This window comes from Nicotiana tomentosiformis, chromosome 5 (genome assembly GCF_000390325.3).
Source record: "Nicotiana tomentosiformis chromosome 5, ASM39032v3, whole genome shotgun sequence".
In the NCBI taxonomy this organism is placed as follows: Eukaryota; Viridiplantae; Streptophyta; class Magnoliopsida; order Solanales; family Solanaceae; genus Nicotiana; species Nicotiana tomentosiformis.
Genome location: NC_090816.1, coordinates 18,798,630 through 18,819,974, shown reverse-complemented (window position 1 = coordinate 18,819,974; position 21,345 = coordinate 18,798,630). Strand labels below are relative to the sequence as shown.

Sequence of the window (21,345 nt, the reverse complement as noted above, 5' to 3'; positions counted from 1 at the left end):
TATTTCATAACAACATGTCTTGTTTATGTTTTACTAAGTTGCTTTTATTTTATAACACGTTATCAGCACGAATTGCTCATTTCATAATCTTCTATGTCAAGACTATGTAAGTTATAAGCAGGCAATGAGATGAAGTACAATGAAAAATGTCTTGGATAATAATACAAAGATAAGTTTTACATCCATCTAAACCCATTCATATTTTCATATCTTTGCATTAACTTTATGTACAGTGTTTAGTAAAAATATTTTTTTCAATTGTATCCAGTGAAATAAAGAACTGGAAAGGTATGTCTTTATTTGCTACATCTCTTATAGGACAAAGATAATATTCTAACGTATATATATGTTCTAACCTTTTACATACTATGATAGATAATTATTAAGGTAATTTAGTAATAATATTTTTACCATCACATGATGTATTTCATTGAAAGCAAAATTATCAAATATGTAGGCGATTTTACAGTACCTTGCAAATTTGGCATTCGAATATACAATTAATATAAACTCATTATAGTTATAATTTATAATAGTCACAGTTATGCATTAAGCCTTAAATATTTTTGCTGGAAACATAAGGCTCATTCCTCCGTATTGGATTTTTTTGGTGAAGTTCTTATAATCTTTGAAATATAAGTGGTTATAGGTTATCTGCACCTTTCCCCTAATTAATTTATTAAAATGTAAAAGTGATTGTATCATTTGAAAACAAAATGGCATATATCCTAACTAGCATTTTTGTTGCAGAGGAACTGTTTCAAGATTAAAATAGTTATATATGTCTTCTTGAAAGTTAATTTACTTATGCCTATAATTATGAACTAATAATATTTTAAAGGCTCGAGTGCGAGTGCTAGTGAATTTTGGCCCATTATGCCAAAGTTTGAGGGTAAGATAATGGGTTCATGTCCCAACGCACTATGTTGATGAAAAGACGTTGGATTCAAGTTCCAACGCATTATGACCTAGCATGCCTTAATATGGGTAAGGCATTGGGTTTGAGTCCTAATGCAACATGTTGATAATAATAATAACTAAAGAAAAATAATGTAATTTTCATGAAAAAGCATGAAGCTTGTCCCACTTGATTTGCTCCATTCTTGAAATGAATGTGATAGCCGTGCATGATAAGTCTAAATAAAGACAAGTGGTTGACCAATGAATGTGGGCGTGCGAAAGGCCAAAATAATAATAGTTATCACTATGGTAATTATAAAAAGGGAGAAATTTTTTGAAGAGAATGTGACTTGTGATAAACATTGAGATTGCATACTCATTCCTGAAAGTGAATGTGAAAATATATATATATATATATGATAAAGATTATGCATAATAATGTACTTGTGCATAATTGGATAAATACTACAACTCACCTCTAAGGGAGGTTTGAGATAAAGAAAGATAATGAATATTATTGTGTAGTTACATAAATATATCATTGGTCGCATGCATATGATACGCCAAAATATATTTTGTCATGCCTTATGAAAGTTATTAAAAGCAAAATTAAAGCAAAAAAATTATTTTGCTTGTAATGATTTTGAACATTACAATTATTATGATATGATTCTCTTTGTGAAGGAGACATTCATTATATGGATGGTGTGACAAAAGATCTTGTAGTACAAAAACAGTTAAGAGATCTGAAAGAACTAATTTGTTATTACCCGGATGAATAAAATTGTTCATAACATTAATATTGTAGTAAGTCTCAAAAGAAATATTTTGATTTACAAATATATTAGCCAAAGTGGTTGGCATATTGAAACTATAAATGAAAAGAAGATTGAATATCTTTATATTACTATAATCATACCGGGTAAATATGAAAGGTTACCTGACTTTTTTTTTATTTGTACTACACAAATATAAGCATGATGATTCAATCACAAGCCACAAGTAAACTAGAGGTTTACTGAAATAAATATTAGTTGGCATGACCGGTTGACCATCTCGGTTCAATTATGATGCGAAAAAATTAATTGAGAATTACATTGGCATATATTGAAGAAATATAAAATTCTTCAAGAATTCTCTTGTACTGCTTATTCTCATGATATATCAGTTAAGGTTAGGGATTGAATCCCTTGATTTCTGGAATGAATAAAAGGTGATATATATATGGGCCCAGTCACCTTCCATGTGGACCGTTTACTATTATATGATTTTCATAGATGCATCTATTTTATGGTCACATGTGCATTTGTTATCAATTTGTAGTTTGGCTTTTGCAAGATTGATTGCTCAAATTATTAGAGCACAGTTCCAGAATATAAATTATGATGATTTATCTTGATAATACTGGTTTAAATCCAAGTGGGTTTAGTAGAAATTGTATGCCTCCAATTATATCTAAACCATTGGTTATGAGAACAAAATTGCCAAAATAAAATTTGGTATTTGATGTATTATTTAATATACAACAGCACTTGTAAGCATCTAGCCAAGTTATGATAAGTTTTCCCTATCACAATCGGTTCAGGGTCAGGAACCAAATAATTTCCATCTAGAAATATGAATGTGCTATATGATTTAATTGTTTCACCACAGTGCACAAAGATGGATCCCCAAATAAGGCTAGGGATATGTGTTGGTGATCCCAACAATAGGGGGAGAAAATGGGCAGCTGAAAAAGTAATGCATGTAATGAATTATTATGAGTACATCGAGATCCTCGTACGAGAAAATATGAACTTGAAGTTCAAGTGATAATTCATTTGCAAAATATTGCCGGGCGTATTTGCTGACCCAAAGCTAAATGTCATATTTAGCTGCTAATATTCCAAATAAAATAAAGTCCATAATGAATAGAGTCCATGGCATGCATAAATCATAATAGACTAATCGGTTTCAAAGATAAAACTCCTTGAAGAAGGAGAGGAGCAAATGTTCAAGATGGTCATAATAAGGAGGCAAGTGCTCTAGAAGAGCACCACGACATAACACTTCATAAGACCTCATGGGAGAGGCTCAGGTACCTGAAAATAATAAGATAAAGAGATCTCAATAAGTTATGTATTTATTGAATAATAGTAGAACCGATATAAAATGATCGTCGACGATATTGTTAATATAATGTAGCGCTCAATATTATTAATATTGACAAGGATCTTGAGCTCAAATCTGTCATGAAATTTGGACAAATAAATAATTGGCCAAATGAAAAATACACAATAAAAATTGATTTCACATGAAAAATATGAAGTTGGACGGATAGTCCCAACACCTGAAAGTATAAAGCCAGTTGAGGTATAAATGTGTTCTTGTGCGAAAAAAAGAAGAAGGTCAAGTCGATAGACATAAAGACGACTTGTGTCACAAGAAGATTTGCAAATATCCTGGCATTGATTATATAGAGACATATTCTCCTGTGGTAGATGCCACCATTTCAGGTTTTAATCTGGCAATACAAGAAAAACGTGATATGCGTATAATGGAAATCATTGAAGGATTTAAATTGTTCTGAAGCATATTAAGGTTTCCAAGTAATTTATTAAATAAAACTTCAAAAATCCTTATACGGATTGAAACAATTAGGGCACATGTGGTATAATCACCTGAGTGAGTACTTGTTGAAAGAAGGGGACACGAATGATTCAATTTGTCCTTGTGTCTTTATAAAAAGATCTGGATCTAAATTTGTTATAATCACCGTGTATGTTGATGATTTAAATATCATTGGAACTCTTAGGGAGCTTCCTAAAGCAGTAGAGCTTCCTAAAGTAGTAGACTATCTAAAGAAAGAATTTGTAATGAAATCTTGGAAAGACAAAATTTTGTCTTGGTCTACAAATTGAGTATATGAAAGATGAAATTTTTGTCCATCAATCAACATACACTAAAATAATTTTAAAGCAATTTTATATGGATAAAGCACATCCATTCCGACCTCATGAAAATAATGAAGAGCTTCTTGGTCCCGACGTACCATATCTTAGTGCAATTGGTGCACTAATGTATCTTTCTAACATTACAAGGTCTGACACAACTTTTTCAGTTAATGTCTTAACAAGATATAGCTCTGCTCCTACAATGAGACATTGGAATGGAATCAAACACATATTGCGATATCTAAAAGGGACTATCGGTATGGGATTATTTTATGAAAATGATTGCAGTCCCGATCTTGTTGGTTATGCCGATGCTGGGTATTTATATGACCCACAAAAGGTTCGATCTCAAACAGGCTATGTGTTTACATATGGAGGCACTGTCATATCTTGGAGATTGACTAAGCAATCAATCGTGACTACTTCATCTAATCATGATGAGATAATTGCTATTCATGAAGCAAGTCGAGAATATGTATGGTTGAGATCTATAATACACCTTATTCAAAACAAATATGGTTTGAAGTGTGACAAACCACCCATAATTTTGTATGAAGATAATGCAACATGCATATTCCAGTTGAAGGGAGGATTCATAAAATGGGATAGAACAAAGCACATTTTACCAAAGTTATTTTTTACACATGATCTTCAAAAGAATGGTGATATCAATGTGCAACAGATCCGTTCAGGTGATAATATAGCTGATTTGTTCACCAAATCTCTACCGACGTCAACCTTCAAGAAACTAGTGTACAAGATTGGGATGCGAAGGCTCAAGGATGTGAATTGATGCTCTCATCAGGGGGAGTTAATACGCGTTGTACTCTTTTTTCCTTACAAGGTTTTGTCCCACTGGGTTTTCCTTGCAAGGTTTTTAACGAGGCAACCAAAAGGCGTATTTCTAAATATGTGTACTCTTTTTCCCTCACTAGGATTTTTTTTCCCATAGGGCTTTTTTTCTAATAAGGTTTAAACGAGGCACATTATCTATGGACATCCAAGGGGAGTGTTATAAGAAAAATCAAATTATGGTGGATGTCTACTCTTCCTCCATGATCTTCTCAAATGCTTAATGACATATTCAATGACATATTTTTCTTCACTTTTCATGCCTATATAAAGGCCTTGTAATAGATAGGAAAATACACACAATTGAAGAAGAAAATCTCTTCCTTCTCTCTATCTCCATTTCTTATTCATGTTTTACTAAATTGCTTTTATTTCATAACAACATGTCTTGTTCATGTTTTACTAAGTTGCTTTTATTTTATAACAATTTCAATATATTTCCTTAATTGTTAGGTCAAGACATTGGACATGAAAAGTTAATCTAATCAACCGGGGATGCAAAAAAGTGTGTGATGCTAAACTGAACTCCGGATTGATAAGAAAAAATCAAAAGTACCCCTTATCTCAAATTAATCTCTCGATACATAATTTAATATTTTGAGAGAAAAAATTATACAAAAAATTCTCATACCGAATTCGAGGTGTCATGCTATTACTCCCTCTGTTTTAATTTATGTTAACTTATTTCTTTTTTAGTCCGTGCCAAAAAGAATGACATCTTTCCTTATTTGGAAATAATTTACCTTTATGCAATGATTTATAGCCACACAAAATATATGTACTTCATTCTACACCACAAGTTCAAAAATCTTTTCTCTTTTCTTAAACTTCGTGCCCAGTCAAATGGGTTCACATAAATTGAAACGGAGGGAATATTACTTAGTATTCATATAGTGAAGTCATAATCTTCTTTTCTCCCTCAAATAAAAACTTTATTGGCGTCTCAACATTTCTAATATAAAGCTTATATAGGTTGCAATTGAACTCAACATTTTAAATATGAAATCCTATGAGTATAAATGGACACTTCTTCACGTGAAGCAACTGTATGTCCTTTTCCTACCAAGCTGACTTTGCGCTTAAAAAGACAAATTTACTTTGTTGTATTGTCTAAACTAGCAATAGATCCATAATTAAAGGGAGTGCGATGAAGGAAAAGAGAAATTAATATTAGGATAAAATGAATATATGAACATACAATCATTTGCTGCAGATAAGTGCCAAGTCGTCGTAGATATTATTCCAATTTTAAGTGATTTTTTATTTTGTTTATGGTCCACAATATTTGATATCCTGAAAGTAATTTGTTATATTTCCAATGAGCATATTAAGGTTAATTTAGTCAATTTTATTGTTAATTAATGTTAAAAGATAAAAAATTTAATGTGTGAAAAGAGTCAAAAAAAATCACTTCATCGGAGGAAGTACTAATTAAAAATAAAGATGCTTGCTTCCTCCATTTAATGAATTTAAAGCAGCTAGCCTATGCCAAAGTACTAAGTATAAATTGTTCAAAAATGTCATATAATAATGGGATCTTTACACTAGTCCTATAATAATTAATATTATTAAAATTAATAATTTAATTACCCCACACACACATACACATTATGTCTTTCTTGTGAGTATTAAAGAAACTAGCAATAAAGACAAATTAGTTTAACTTTTTTCAATAATGAATCTGTCACGAGTTTCTTGTTATTATGAAACTAAAAAGAAAATGTATTTTGTCATCTTGAGAGGAAAAATAAGTAGGAGTACTTTATGTCTCGAATAAGTTTCATTCAAGATACGAAAATTTTGAACTTCTAAACTTTATTTTTCTTCTTTTTTCCAGACTATATATGATTGTTATTTTTTTTTTTTTTTGCATCTATAACCAATTAGTTGACTCCCCAATTGTTTTCTCTCAGCAATACTAACTACTAACCGAGTCTTATTTTTAAATTATCTTTTAATTGATCGATCGAGTCTTCTTGTGATTACTCTTGGCTCAATTGAACCTTCTTTATGTAGCCAACAGTGATCACAAGACAACTGTGGGATTCAAACTGTTTAATTTTTCCATTGTGTGTAAATTATAAATGTCAACTATATCCAATTGGGTGTCTAATAGCACAATTTAATCTCAAAAAGAAAACATTTTGCCATTATTATGTCCTCATCCGGGCAAAAGACAATTCGATGCACAAAACATCTCATACTCACGCAGGATCCGAAGAAGGACAACATTCCAGAATATGTAATGTGAACAGTCTAACCTAATGTAAGCATTAATACTGCTTACCCAACTCGAACACGTGACATATAGGTAACACACTCCCACCAAGAAGCCAAGAATTAAAAACAGCCAGCATTTATTATATTTTTATGAAGAAAACGGTAAACAGAACAGTAAATTTAACTAAATTACACCTTGTACAAAAGACAACAAAGAGAACCACTAATCAACGATAATAGTAACATAACAAATACACAAATAAGGAGCAGCTGGCGCACCGTTTTAAATAAAGCTTATAATTTTTTGAAGGAAGTGAGGTTCCTAAAATTTTCCCATGGCTTTTCCCATACAACAGCCAAGTACCTATTGTTGCTACGACCACCGTCGTTGGCGGAGATGACTAGCCGATAATTTGTGCCGGCGACGACTTGGGTTGCTCCCTTCTTCACTCGTTTGAACACCAAATTAGTTTTAGCCTGTTTGTTGTACTCATTCACTGCAAATTTCCCGATCTCCACCACTTGAGGATCCTTTGTGTCAGTTATAGGGCTCCAACCACCTGGTAAACCACCACCGCCGAGTGCGGCGGAGGCGTGGAAGAAGAGGGAGGCGACCACCACGGCTGAGAGAGTCACGGCGAGGATACAGTTGAATTTGAGGGCCATTTTTTTGTGTGTGTTTGTGAGAATTTACTGCAGGGAAAATACAGGTGTGGGTAGTTATGAATATTAGTGGGGTGTGGTTGGAGTAATTAATGAGATCTCGGCACGCGGAGAACGGACAGTGGTCACGTGACTTGCTTCAGGGCGGCCCGATCAACTAAAACTCCCGCTATGCACTGGGTTCGAAAATATTAAGTTAGCACAGGGTCCAAAAAAGCGTCGAACCCCAAGGATTGCAGCCGAAATACATAGACTGTTTTCACAGCTCGAATCAGTATTATCTTTATCACATGACAACACTTTTACTAGTTATATCAAATCTCCCTTCCAGATTACCCGTCAATTAAGTTTCTAAAAAGTTTCAATCAACGTCACGTCCATGTTCATGTTCATGGGAGTAGTCGTTTGTTTACAACGTATTACATACTTCGCCCCCTTTATACGTCATAATTTCTTCTAACATCTTATTCTTTACACACAATCGAACTATCGTAGGTGAATTAAAGAAGAAATCTATAATTTTGCTAATCATAGAATAACAAAAGTTGTGGTATACTGAAGTACTCCCCGCAGGTTGTTAGAAGTTAGAACAACACAAAACAGACTGTGTCTAGTGTAGATTCAGAAAGATAAGGACCCAAAAGTCTAAATAGGGAATTACAAATTCGCCAGTTAGTCCTGGTGTAAGGCTTCAAAGCCAGCAAACCCAGTTTGGATTCAACCAAAGTTGCGAGTTACTGACCCTTGCTGATATTATGTGCATACAAGTAAAGTAAGACAAAATATAATTGTATGGATGTATTCTTCATCAATAGTCAAATACTGAAAAATTTGTATAATCCGCGGTACCTCTAGTTTTCCTTTAAAAATATCACTTCTTCGAATACTAAATATAATTCCCTAAGCAGAGAACTATAATGAAAATGCTGGGTCAATTTCCATCACTGTTGTTGTTCATAGATCTGCACATAAGCCTCAGATAATGCAACCATCTGAGGCACAGTTTCTGAAACATGTAGGTCCTGCATTTCGTACCTGCGCGGAGTAGACAAATTGGGTTATTAAAATTATTTTGACAAGTAAATTATCATTATCAAGTTAAGAGGGCAAAAATTACCAAAGTTCTTCAGATTTTCGCTGCACAAATACTCTGTATGATCCTTCTTCTGGCTTGCCACCATGAACGATATTGGCAATCAGATCATACTTTGAGCGCAATTTTCTAATCTGCTTGGGTGCAGGGAGCGAAATATAATCCTTCAGCTCTAAATTCTTCAGAGGGAAATTAACTGCATAAAATATAAAACTTAATAAGTCAAATGATAAAAAAAGAGAAAACACATGCATAGGTAATATTGTGCGTCTAGTCCAGAATATGGATATTCAAGTTCGAGAACCCTTTCGCAATTTACACTCTCTTTTCTTGCAGCGAGGCGGGTAGGGGTGCCAAAATCAGCCCAAACCCATTTGACCCACCCAAACCCACCAAGTTTTAATGGGTTGGGCTGGGCTACATTACAAATGGGTTCTGTTTGGGCACAACCCAACTAAACCCATCTATTTCCAATCGCCCAAAAGATTTCTTATACGTTGTCATTTTTTCTTCTTTCTTTTATGACTAAAGCTTGACAGATCATATTGGGCATGAGATATACTTAGTGGCTAACGTTTATCTTCTTCCAACCTAAATTGATGTATGAGAACAACCATTTTAATACCTTTTATAGTTTCTCATGTTTTATTTTTAGTTAGTAGTGCCACTAGGAAATTGTATCAAATAATATGATTTAGCATTTACTTTTTCTTTGGTTTCAAATATTATAATAATTCTTTGAATATAGATCTTCTGCTGCAAGATTTTATGGTGAAAGACATCATATATTTGAGAATATAAAAACAAGCAGCTTATTACAAACTAGATTATTTCTAAAATTAACTAATTCTTCAAAGGAGATTATTACACTAGATAACAAAGTGTCATTATCTTGAAATTCTATCAAGTGGTCTTTGTTATACTCGTGAAAAAGAGGGTTAATCCTTGCATCTGGGTTAGCTATACTTATTTGTATAAATTTTTTGATTTCTGTAATATGTACGAAAACTTGTTTGAAAATAATTGGTTGAGAATATTTATTAATATCTTCAGGGAAAAACAAGTTGGGCGGGTTCGGCTATGGGCGGGTTCGGCTATGATCCTGTGTTTAGCCCATCTTGACCCAGCTTATCTTAGCCCAAGTAATCTTTGGGCTGGGTTGGGCATTGACCCATTTTGTGATTCAACCCATCTTAACCCGCCCAACTTCAACCCAAACCGTCCATTTGGCACCCCTAGAGGCGGGGCATGGGAGTGTCAGGGTTGTTTGGAGAGTGCTTATTGCATTTTATAAGCACAAGGTAATTAGCTTCATGCCACAGGTACTAGGAGAAGTGAATCAAAAACAAAGCCCTTCAAACACCCCTCACCCCACCCCACCCCCACCAAAAAAAACAAATATATATATATATAAAATACAAAAGAAAAGAATAATGAAAATGAGAAGCACTTGCTGACATAAAATAGGTCCACATCAGAATCTAATCCTAGCACCATCCGTTTATTTGGCAATCAAAATGAACTGTAAAAAGGAAGGTTTTTAGAAGAAAAACTCGAAGGATTATAGAGAAAAGCTCGAGTTACTGTCTGGACAATATGCACATAGCTGGTTGAAACTTGATCAAATCTTAGATTTGCCTATAGAAACTATATGAATGAACACTCAAACGGATGTTCCTTCTCTTCATTCAGGCCTTTTTTTTTCAGTATAAGCAGATGTGTGTATTTTCGTTTTACTACCACTCTCATCCTCTAGTGTTGGCTAGGGGCACCTTAATGTTCTTTCTTTAAACAATTCAACGGGGTTTCTTGTTAAGTGCACATTCATCTAACTACAGACCCCATAATCATCAACTAAAAGGATGAGTATACAAAATGAATTCAACATACGGTTTCCTTAGTAAAAAGATCCAAGCCTAAGATAACATCAGCAAGCACTTACCAAGGGTGGGGTTCTTCTCCAAAAAGAAGTTGTTCTTGGTAAACCGGCACATGTGAAAAATTAGATATCGTGGAAGCTTTTTGACACGAAATCTCATCCTAGCTATACGAGGGTGCACAACTTCAGTCACAGTCTCACCATCTATCTTCTTCAGTATGTTGAACAGCGGGACCTAGAAAATTTGCAATATCAACAAATCAGTACACAAAACCTATTGTCTGTTGAGAAGTGAATGCATGAACTTTTTCAAGATCATCAAAAAAGCACCCTAAAATAAGTCATACATAAACATGCCTACATCAACGTGAATGGGCACAGGAGGAGAAGAAAATAATTTTGTTGAATAGTTGGATTTCCAGAAAATGATAAATGACCCCCGAGGCAAAGGGCTTATGAAAATAGCCATAGAAGTTCACCAATATGGACACACTAACCTGAGGGATAATGTTTTTCTCCATAAAATCCTTAAAGAGAGGAGGTGGCGGCAAATCAAGCTCAAGCATTAGGAAAGGCACTCTGCTGGTCTCTGAAACAAAATTGCCTGCTTCATTCCCACCATCTTCCCCATTACCATTAATTTGTGAATTCCCACCACTTTCTCTCCTCTCAGCAATAGTCCTATTGTGCATTTCTTTCACAACCTCCAATTCACCCTAGCGGGAAAAAGGAAAATCTTCAGCCTCAAAATGAAATAGAAAACAGCATTTGGAACTGCCTAAAGAAGAAAGAAGAAAACCTGAAAACACTGGCGTATTATGTTGTTCCCTTTTTTTGAACCTCTAAGATCAGCACACAAGGTTTTAAGAAGCCATAACATAAACTCCGCAGGATCAGACCGCACATCTACACGAAAACGTTTTTCACTTGAATCCATAACAGCCTGCAAGAATTCACGTGGGCTCACCTACAGATACAGAGTCGTTAGGCGATGAATCCATGAAAAAGAAGATGAAATTTATGTGTGATAATGCAGGGATAGAACCTGTCCCTTGAAATTTCCTGCATGCCAAATCTTTCGCGTGAGCTCTCCAAATTGATGAACCAGGGGAGATTCGCACTGCTGATAGTTTTCAGGGATTAAAAAGAAGTTTCTAAGAGGAGTTACTCTCATCAAAGACTGAATTGTCACATTAATAAAATCAGTCTTGTCCACGATGTTAAGCCCAACCTAAAATAACCAGTCCAAAAGATTAAAATCACAACTTAAATAGACAATTTATGAAATAATAAATACACATCAAGCATGAGAAAAACAATAAAGATACAGAGTACAGACAAGTTGAAAACCGTTCCTGGAAGATAATTAGACCCATCAAGTGCCCTAGACCATTGCCTTTTTTTGTCAAGCTGTTCAACTTGCTCCAGCGTAAATCTACGAAATAATATCAAGCAAACGTGATCAGCTGATAATACTTGTCAACAGAAAAAGAAAACCACAGTTAATTGATATTGGCATGAATCAACCAGGCAAGGTTGGTGCTGTTTGCTAAGCTGCCCCTCTGTTGTCTCCCACACCAAGGCAAAAAGAGATTCAACAGTCGGCGGCGCTCGGCCTTGTTCACCCTTTCAGCTAAGTATCCCGTTCTAGCTTCTATACTGACCCTTCGACTTTGGTGTAGTTTTAGTTTGTGCTGTTAGCAGGGAGTCTTCTAGACAAACATTATCGAATAGCACCTTTTGATGAGAGATATGAATAAGAAGCTTCGAGAAAACTTGGGATTGAGCTTGAAGGCTTTCACGGATTGATGCCGAGACTAGATTTGAAACTAGACTTGGGTAAAGCCCTGATGCTCGATCTTGGGTCTAAGGTATGGGTCGAATCATGATAAAGAAGGTTGGGTGGTTGTATAATTCCCAAGCAGAAAGTCGTATACTTTAAAAGTAGATGGAGTGATCAAGCGGCCCTTCTTGCACCAACATACATCCAATGGCATAGAGTGATGCGTCAGTATGAACATGACTTGCATGCCTCTGTGGTCAATGGGAGCAGCAAAAGATCAAACCCCACCCCACTCGGTAACTCGGTGAAAAGCAAATTGTAGTATTTAATGTAAAAGTACTACGGAATACTGATTGTGGGATCTAAAAGAATCTTTGGGATTATTTGTAAGAAAATGACAAAAGACACATTTTCAGAATACATGATCAAGTTCTTAGAAACTTAAAAAAATTTGACAATGGAGTTGATAGTACTGGAAAGGGGTGGAGGGAAGAAGCAATGACGGCATTTCAAGTAGTAGTAGTGTAGTACTATCAAACCTTGGATTCAGAAGAAGGCAAATGTCATCAAGCGATGGGTCTTTTACTTCATATCCATCAGGAAGGCAATAAACTTTCTCTGTCTGCACGTTGATATATACGTGGTGCCCTGCTTTGCGACTGTGTGTATATGCATGGGATTCATGACCCCTTCCTTGGTAGTACTTTCCACAAATTAAACATGCATAGACATTAAACTTTCTGCCAGTGACTGAGCATAATTTCTCAAAGTCAAAATCTAAAACCTGCAATGACAAATGAAACAGAAAGGAACAAATAAAAAATATCAGTCACTACGTCAATAGCTCAACCCAAATTTACAGAATTATCAGTGATCTAGTGACCACTGGATAACCAACTTCAACCCCCTCCCCACCCCCAAAAAAAAAAAAACTGGGTCATAATAAGAGCTTATTCCATAACAGACAATACTTGTAAAAAGGAACCCGAGTAGCCCAAAAGATCTTTCTTCTCAAAAAACAAAAGATCCTTGTTTACTTGTCAAGAAAAAAAAAGGACATTTGAAAGCTAAAGGAAATAAAGTGGAAGAATAACAAGATACACTCCTAATAGGAAAATATCATCTTAACCAGCTTTTTGATGAAAGCATCTTAACCAACCTTGTCGACAAATAAAATGTACAACCACAAACCAAAGTTTAGCTCTCAAGCTATGATTCACACGCCTATGTAGACAGGCTAACAACATACAGGAAATATCGAAATATCACTAACTAGTGATTCTTCTTTTACTAGCATTATCTATTGATTTTAAGGAGCAAAATTTCTATTTTGACTAGCTAGCCAAGCAGAATTAGAACAGTGATTAGCATTGAAATTACCTGTCTATTAATTGTATCAAGCAAAGGGCAGTCCCTTCTTACTTCACTTGTAAGATTTTTCTTTCCTTGGCTGACGTCTCTGCAATGATCTTGATCAGAAGGCTGCTGCACAATCTTTAGTCTCTTTCCCCCTACCTCTTTATCCACAATACAATCTTCTATTTCTCTCTTTTTGGTCATTATGTGCAAACAACAAGTATTCACTGCATATAAGAGATCACTTTATTAGTAAATGCTATTCGTATCACAATTTTACCACTAGCATTGGAAAGAACTAGATCGAAACCGAAATAGAAACTAAAACTAGCACTAAGTGCATCAATTAAATATAACTAGGATTCATTTAAGAACTATCTCCATGTTTTATCACTATGAGGGTCAAGCATGTCCATCCATTCCATTTATTCATAAATAACTCATAGCAAGCATGGAAATAAGTAAACTCAAAACCAAGAAAGGAAACACGTCATGATTGTTCGCACCCAAGGGTGTGACCTAGTGATCAATGAAACGAATCAGGGTCCAAATCTTAGCAAAGACAAAAAATACTAGGTGAATTCTACTCAACTGCCTAAGCCTTGGTAGACAAAATTATGCAGTACCTGTGTTGGTAGGACGTAGAATCTAAAACTAACACTAAATACATCAATTTCATATAATTTTGAGTCATTTAAGAATAATCTCCTCGCTTTATCACTATGAGGATCAAGCATGTCCATACATTCCGTTTAATCACAAGAAACTCATAGCATGCATGGAAATAAGTAAAATTAAACCATGAAAAGATATAAGCCATGATTGATCGTTCACACCCAAGAGTATGTCCTGGGGCTAGAGACTAATGAAGTGGACCAGAGTCCAAATCTCAGCAGAGAGGTAACATTATTAGCCATTTTGACATGAAAGAAAACACAATATATGTATTTTTGGTATAGTTTATATCTAAATTTTCAATTTATAAAATTTAATTTATCTAATCCACATTAGCTCCAAAAATTGGTCAAATTGATAGAGAAAAAGTATCAAACAAATTCGGATAGAAGCGTATAACTCGAAAGCAGATTATTATACCTCATAAATTCATAAGGTATTATTAAGGGAAGCAAATACAAGTGCATCTTTTATGCAAATAATAACGCATATTATTTAACTTGTAAAAATTATATAGAACTATATTGTTAGGATCGGGAACCCGGGTAGTGCGGAATTTAGCCAAACAACGGTATAATGACAATAACAAAGACAATGGAAGTTGATAACAACGACAATTAAAGCATATAAAGAAGACACCAATTTAACGTGGTTCGGTCAAAGTGACCTACGTCCACATGCGGAGAGGGGCAATTTACTATAACAATAAGAGTACAAAAAAGAGTACAAAATTAGAATAAATACTCTAATTAATCCCAAATACCATAAGGGAATAATTTCACAAGATCACTCCAAAGAAACAGTTCACACAAGTGCTTCCCAATACTTAACTCTCGTACAAAACACTCTTAATGAACTAACGAAGACTCAAGTGTTGTTGGTGTGTCTAAAATGAACTAATGGTCTTCCCTTTTGTAGGCAAAAAAGTCTTGGGCGTAAAAGAAAGAGATACAACTTTTGCAAATTATGTCCACCACATGATCGCAATATTTTTGGGTCCCAAAGAATATTGCCAACAAAGTTTACAATTTGTAAAGGTACTTATGCTTATTTATATTATGTGAGATGTACTCCATTAGCCATAATATTAGCCATAATTACATATACAATTCGTAATTCTGCATTAAAAATAAATGAAAAAATAGGGCTTTATGCCTAATTTCTTACAAACATGAAACTTACAAGCTATGAATGGATTTCGCCGGAGAAAGAGGACGGAAGAGTTCGGCGGAGAAATTCGCTTGAAATACTTCCAACTTTGTCGAAGCTGATCCCGGCGAAGCGGCAAATTGGAGTCTTATTTATATAAGACGAGTATTTACAATTGGAGCTCTATTTATACGAGAAGTAAAAGTCTTGTTTCCCAAGAAAATAATGCTAATTTAGGGATAAAAATTCAAGATATCATACAAAAAATATTCTTTTTTTTATATAAAAATTTATACAAAGGAATGGCATACAAATAATATTATATATAAAACATTTATAGGATAAATAATTTTAAATTATTGTATAGTTTAATCAGTATAATTGAATTACGAGATTCAAACTTCATTAATAGCGTGTCATCTAATTTTAAAAAGTATCTTTAAGTTACCATAATCCACTTTTCATAAACAGTTAAAGATCAACTTAATTTAAAGGTGTAAAAAATTTATACATTAATGTATACATCATTTAGACTCATTATTTAAATTTAATATTCACCTTCTCTTCTCAAAATTCACTTTAAATTCAATGTATTATGTATTTTAACAGGATCAGGTTACTCAAATTAAAGCATGTAGCTCTATTACAAGCATTGATCCGCAAGTTGGAAAAATGGTAGGTACTTCGAGTGACGAACAAAATATGTCTTAGACTTTTATAGAGACGATTCATTATTATTATTATTTTGGTAATTAGAGATTTTATATATCAAGAAAAAAAGAAGTATTTACAACCAGTTCTAAATTCATTCTTCTCAATTGGCCTGCTATTCTTCTAGTGCTTGCACCTTGAACATGTACGTCTTGAACAATCTGTCTCCCAGAGTAGCATCTTCTCTCCTTCTATCCTCAAATATTTGTTGGTTCCTTTATTGCCGGACATAGTATGCACATCTAGCCAAACTCATTTTATAGATCTTTGTCTTGACATTTTTACCATTCATGAACTGGACCGCCCATGCTTGCTCATTGATGGTAGGCTGGAAACTCATGTTTTAATCATATTTTGAACTCTGATTACTGCACTTTACTTGTGATTAAGCTTAAATAATACTCCTTCCATTCCAATTTATGTGAACTTGTTTGACTGGACACGGAGTTTAAGAAAAAAATGAAGACTTTTGGAATTTGTGATCCTAAACAAGACAAAAAGGGGCTCGGAGTATTTGTGTGGTTATAAAAGCTTCTCATTAATGGTAGAATTGTAAGTTTAAGCTAAATTATTACCAAATTTAGAAAGGGGTCATTCTTTTTGGAACATACCAAAAATAAGATAGGTTCACATAAACTGGAACGGAGGGAGTAGTGATTTGCACTAATTACGTGTTTTATACCTTGCAGGACATGATTCTAAGTTAAGAAGATGATGTGGAGCTAAATCGAACAAGTTGGAGCTTTGAAGTCTCAGTAAAAGCCCAAAGAATTAAATCGGAATCGCGTTTGAAGGTCGTAGACCAAGTCTGGAGATCAAAAAGTGCACGAAAGAAATTACTCTGAGAAAATTGCACTACCGCATGGGGGCGCGGAGAGGCGCGGTGCGGCGCGACAATGCAAAATGGCTTGCCTGACAAAAAATCTGCTCTCTGAAAATTTCCACTAGCGCGCCGCAGGGCGCGATGTATTAGTGTATTTTTGCGGTCCAATTTTTCCACTTCGCCTTGGAAAGGATAGTTTCTGGCCCGTTCCTACATGATATAAATAATATAATTTTTAGAGGACTTTTGACCTTGGGAGCTTTTGGAGAGCATTGGAGGCTTAAGGACACAAGAATTCATCTTCCTTCTACGAATTCAATACGCGAATATGGATTGTAACGTCGGATTAATGCTTTCTTATTCTTTAACTCTTTTTGTGATGACTTTTTTCATATATATGGAGTAGTAAACCTTAGGGTTTGACATGATTTGGTGACTTGATTGTTGTTTATGCCTTTATGGATTTGACTACTGATTAATTGCTTGAATTTATTGGAGAAGCTTTAATATTAGTTGTGATTTTATTCTTTATAGTGTTTAATCGAAAGAAGAATATCTTATTGAATATTATTGCACCATATGCCTTAGTTTATTTTGATGATTCTTTGAAGTAATCGAGAGAGCTTTTTGAGTTACTGTTTAAATTAAGATTGAGAAATATTCGCGAGAAGTTTCTCTTAGATCATTCCTACCAATAGATTCTTGCAAGTTTCACCACACTTCACATTAGTTTATTTGAAAGATTTAGATTTAATCGAGAGATGAGTCTGAATCGAAAGTATAAGCTAATCACCTATTGAATTCGTGAGAATCGATAGAACCTCAAGAGTGAAATATAACAGTGTCATATCAAGGATATAAGTCTTCCACCTATTATGTCAAAACCCTTATTCTTCGTCTTGATAATAACCCGTCTTGATCAATTGTTAATTGCTTTAATTTCAATAGTTAATTTTAATTCACATCATTCCAATCAAAGTGTTAATCATCATGAATAATGTTTAACCATAAATTACTTGAACATTATTTAAATCCAATTCATGTGAAAACGATAATTATACTATACTGTCTTTGTCTAGTGAGTATCAATCTCGTGTTGTGTTTTGCGCTCGTCACTCATCCACCCACCCCATTGCATGTCTATCAACACCTTGTCATCTAAGCAATTGATTCCATATTGAAGCAGCAAATGAGCACTTGAAGAACAAGTGAATTACAGATTCGGTTTCTACATAACATAAAGGACATATAATATTACCTGTTACTCCCCATTTCACCAGTCTATCTCTGGTATACAGCCTTCTATGGGCCACCATTCTCAGCAAAAAGATTCATTTTGGGCATCCCATGTTATTACGAATTAATCTCTTCTGTGGTACATTTTGAAACTCCCATCTTAGCTTTATATACAACTTCCTGATAAAGAACTATTGTATATCCATTAGCTCATCAAACGAAATGTCTGTTTGCTCCAAGAACTCCTTGGCTTTAAGTATTTTGGTTATCATCAACGATGTTTGTTTAACACATATTCCCTAAACAGGTTTTTCTTTTATATAATAAGTGTGAACCCATTGAATCCATAATATATCTTTCTTCTTAAAGAGATTCCAGCAATGCTTATATATTGTTGCTTTATTCCACAATGCTATATATGTCATATTTAGTCCACCAGCAGACTTAGGTAAACACAATTTGTCTCAAGATTATAAAATTTTCTTATTTAAGTCATTTCTACATGTCCACAAAAACTTCATGCATATAATCTCAACCAATGTAACAATCTTCTTAGGCAATACCAAAATTTGTAACCAGAAAGTTTGTATAGAAAACAAAATACTTTTAATGAGTTGACTTCTCCCAGTATATGACAAGTACTTTGCAGTCCATGAGGTAACCCTTCCAACCATCTTGTCAAGCAAAGGCTAACATTGCATTAATGTTAATCTATTGGAACTTAATAACATCTATATTATCTGACTAGAAGTGCTCCTCTAGGGAAGCCCCACAAGTTAAGAATCTTTATTTGAACATCCTCGGGCACCCCTCCAAAGAAGATTGAGCTTTTGGCCTTTTTAACTATCAATCCCGAAGCGAATGAAAACTGCTGGAAACAGTCATACATCAGTTTGACTGATATCACATCACCCCTACAAAATATCAGAAGGTCATCATCAAAGCCCAATTGCACTATCTTTATTTTACTACATTTTGGGTGGATGTTAAAATCCGGTGTTTGTCTTAGGGTATTCAAATCTCTAGTTAAATATTCCATCGCTAGTACAAACAAGAAGGGGATAATGAATCCCCTTGCCGCAGTCCCTTCTTGGCATCAAATGATGTAGTCGGCCTCCCATTAACAAGAATAGAGTAAGACAGTGTCTTCAAGCAACTTATGATCCATTTAACAAATCTATCAGGAAAGGCCAACCCAATAAGTATTTGTTCTATGAACATCTACTCCAAGAAATCATAAGCCTTTTGTATGTCTAGCTTCATCATGCATCTAGGTGATAAACCCTTTCTTCCATACCCTTAACTCGTTCATGCCCCATAATAACGTTGGCTGTAATGACTATCCTTAGGACAAAAGCTGGCTGACAGTTATCAATAAGATCATCCATAACTCCCTGTAGTCTACTGGTTAGGATGTTAGAGATGATTTTATATATTGTTGTGCAGCAAGATATAGGTCTAAAGTCCTTGACAATTGAAGTTCTTGACCTTGGGAATTACTGTCATTGACGTGCAGTTTATGGACTTAAATATCTCATTTCTATAAAAAAGTGTAGCACAACCTGTGTAACTTCATCACCTATAATTGGCTAGGCTTCCGTGAAGAAATATGCATTAAGCCCGTCACACTCGGGGGCCTTAGTATCATCAATACTGTTAAGTGCTTGAACTACTTCCTCACTACTAATCAGACTAATTAATTGCTTATGTTGATTTCTGTTAAGTACAACATCATCTTGAATAACTGTAGGATTAATTATGGATAAAGATTCAGTAGATGTGCCCGGAAGACTCCTTTAAAAACCACCACTTCATCCTTTATATCAACTTAAGTATGAAGCAATCCCTCTTGAAGTGACTGTAAATTGCCCGCACACGTTCTTCATGTTAACAAAGAAATAAGTAGAGTTAGAATCCCCTAACGCAAGCCATTTGATTATAGATTTCTACTTGTATATACTCTCCTCAATTGCTCTCCATTTCTCTAACTGTGATCTCAACTCCTTCTCTTATTCTATTAAATTGGCGTGTAACAACTGAGTTCCCATTTGTTGTTGTACCACCTGGAGATTTTTTTTTATGTCTTCTAGCTTCATATCTACCTCCGTAAATTGTCATGTTCAACTTCTTCATATCTTGCTTCACCTCTTTGAGCTTATACCGTATATGCCTCATACACACATTTGTACCAATACTATCCCAGTAATACTTGATTAATGGTAAAAAGTCTTGATGCTCTGCTAGGCAATTGAAAAATCTGAATGGCCTAGCACCCTTCCCCTGTCGCCCTTCAGTAGTAAGTTTTAAAGGGGAATGATTTGAAAAGAAAGGCTTCATCACTATAATTTTCCAAGTTGGCCATAAGTTCATCGATTCTATAGCCCTATCAATCCAACTATACACATCGTTGTTTATCCAAGTATAGACCCTACTAGTGTATTGTAACTCAGTCATAGTAGTGTCAAACAAAAATTCTCTAAAATCTCTAACTTCTGCTTCTCGTACAGGAGCCCCAAAGTGTCTATCCTCAGCATACAATATAGTGTTGAAATCACCCATTACCAGCCATAGGCCCTGTTGTCTTCCTGCTATCTCCCTGAGTCTCTCCCATAAACCCCTTCTATCTTGTATTGTGTGGTATCCATATACAACAGTTAAATTAAATAACAAGTTGATTGCATAAATACTAAATCGAAGTGTCATCAGCCAAATCAAACAGGAATGCAAAGTTTGGGCACTTGACATTGTAAATACTAAACATGAATCGGAAATGTTGCGATAGGGTTCGACTTGGATTGATAGAGGCAAAGCCAAGATTTGAAGTTTATGGGTTCAATATTTTAGTTATTCTAAGTTATTAGGTTCTAAATTAAAAATATATACATATTTCATGAATTTTAAAGACAAATACAGAATTTAAACGAAAGCAAATAGGTTCGACCAAACCCCTGGCCGACACTTTAGGTCAGCAATATTATGTAGGAAATATCATGTGATCTGTGGCACAAGGATGCATAAAAGTTTATGAGTGTGTTTAGTACGAAGAAAAATATTTTTCATGGAAAATGTTTT

The 21,345-nt window shown here is 34.6% G+C and overlaps 3 protein-coding genes across 3 annotated transcripts; all 3 read right to left on the bottom strand.

The window, feature by feature from the left end:
- Positions 1-7,025: 7,025 nt before the first annotated feature.
- LOC104114276 (cysteine proteinase inhibitor 5-like) lies at positions 7,026-7,571 on the bottom strand. Its single transcript, XM_009624680.4, has one exon. The coding sequence runs from the start codon at positions 7,569-7,571 to the stop codon at positions 7,200-7,202; it is 372 nt and encodes a 123-aa protein (XP_009622975.1). The 3' UTR covers positions 7,026-7,199.
- On the bottom strand, positions 7,026-15,726 carry LOC104114277 (uncharacterized). The gene is made up of 10 exons (XM_009624681.4): positions 15,537-15,726; positions 13,704-13,906; positions 12,863-13,107; positions 11,891-11,975; positions 11,586-11,771; positions 11,340-11,507; positions 11,038-11,256; positions 10,604-10,775; positions 8,686-8,857; positions 7,026-8,603 (listed from the first exon to the last, which is right to left on the bottom strand). The coding sequence occupies exons 2-10, from the start codon at positions 13,881-13,883 to the stop codon at positions 8,510-8,512; spliced, it is 1,521 nt and encodes a 506-aa protein (XP_009622976.1). The 5' UTR covers positions 13,884-13,906; positions 15,537-15,726; the 3' UTR covers positions 7,026-8,509.
- A 4,512-nt stretch (positions 15,727-20,238) lies between these two features.
- Positions 20,239-21,018, bottom strand: LOC138891985 (uncharacterized). Its single transcript, XM_070175676.1, has one exon. It carries the CDS (start codon positions 21,016-21,018, stop codon positions 20,239-20,241), a length of 780 nt encoding a protein of 259 aa, XP_070031777.1.
- Positions 21,019-21,345: the final 327 nt, after the last annotated feature.

Bases quoted from the DNA above. Each gene is read 5' to 3' on its own strand.
- LOC104114277 (XM_009624681.4), bottom strand. From the start codon at position 13,883: ATGACCAAAAAGAGAGAAATAGAAGATTGTATTGTGGATAAAGAGGTA. The intron at 11,772-11,890 runs GTTTTCAACTTG...TGGTTATTTTAG, and splicing joins CTAATTATCTTCCAGGAACG to GTTGGGCTTAACATCGTGGA. The intron at 10,776-11,037 runs GTTAGTGTGTCC...CAAATTTTCTAG, and splicing joins AGAAAAACATTATCCCTCAG to GTCCCGCTGTTCAACATACT.
- LOC138891985 (XM_070175676.1), bottom strand. From the start codon at position 21,018: ATGTCAAGTGCCCAAACTTTGCATTCCTGTTTGATTTGGCTGATGACA.
- LOC104114276 (XM_009624680.4), bottom strand. From the start codon at position 7,571: ATGGCCCTCAAATTCAACTGTATCCTCGCCGTGACTCTCTCAGCCGTG.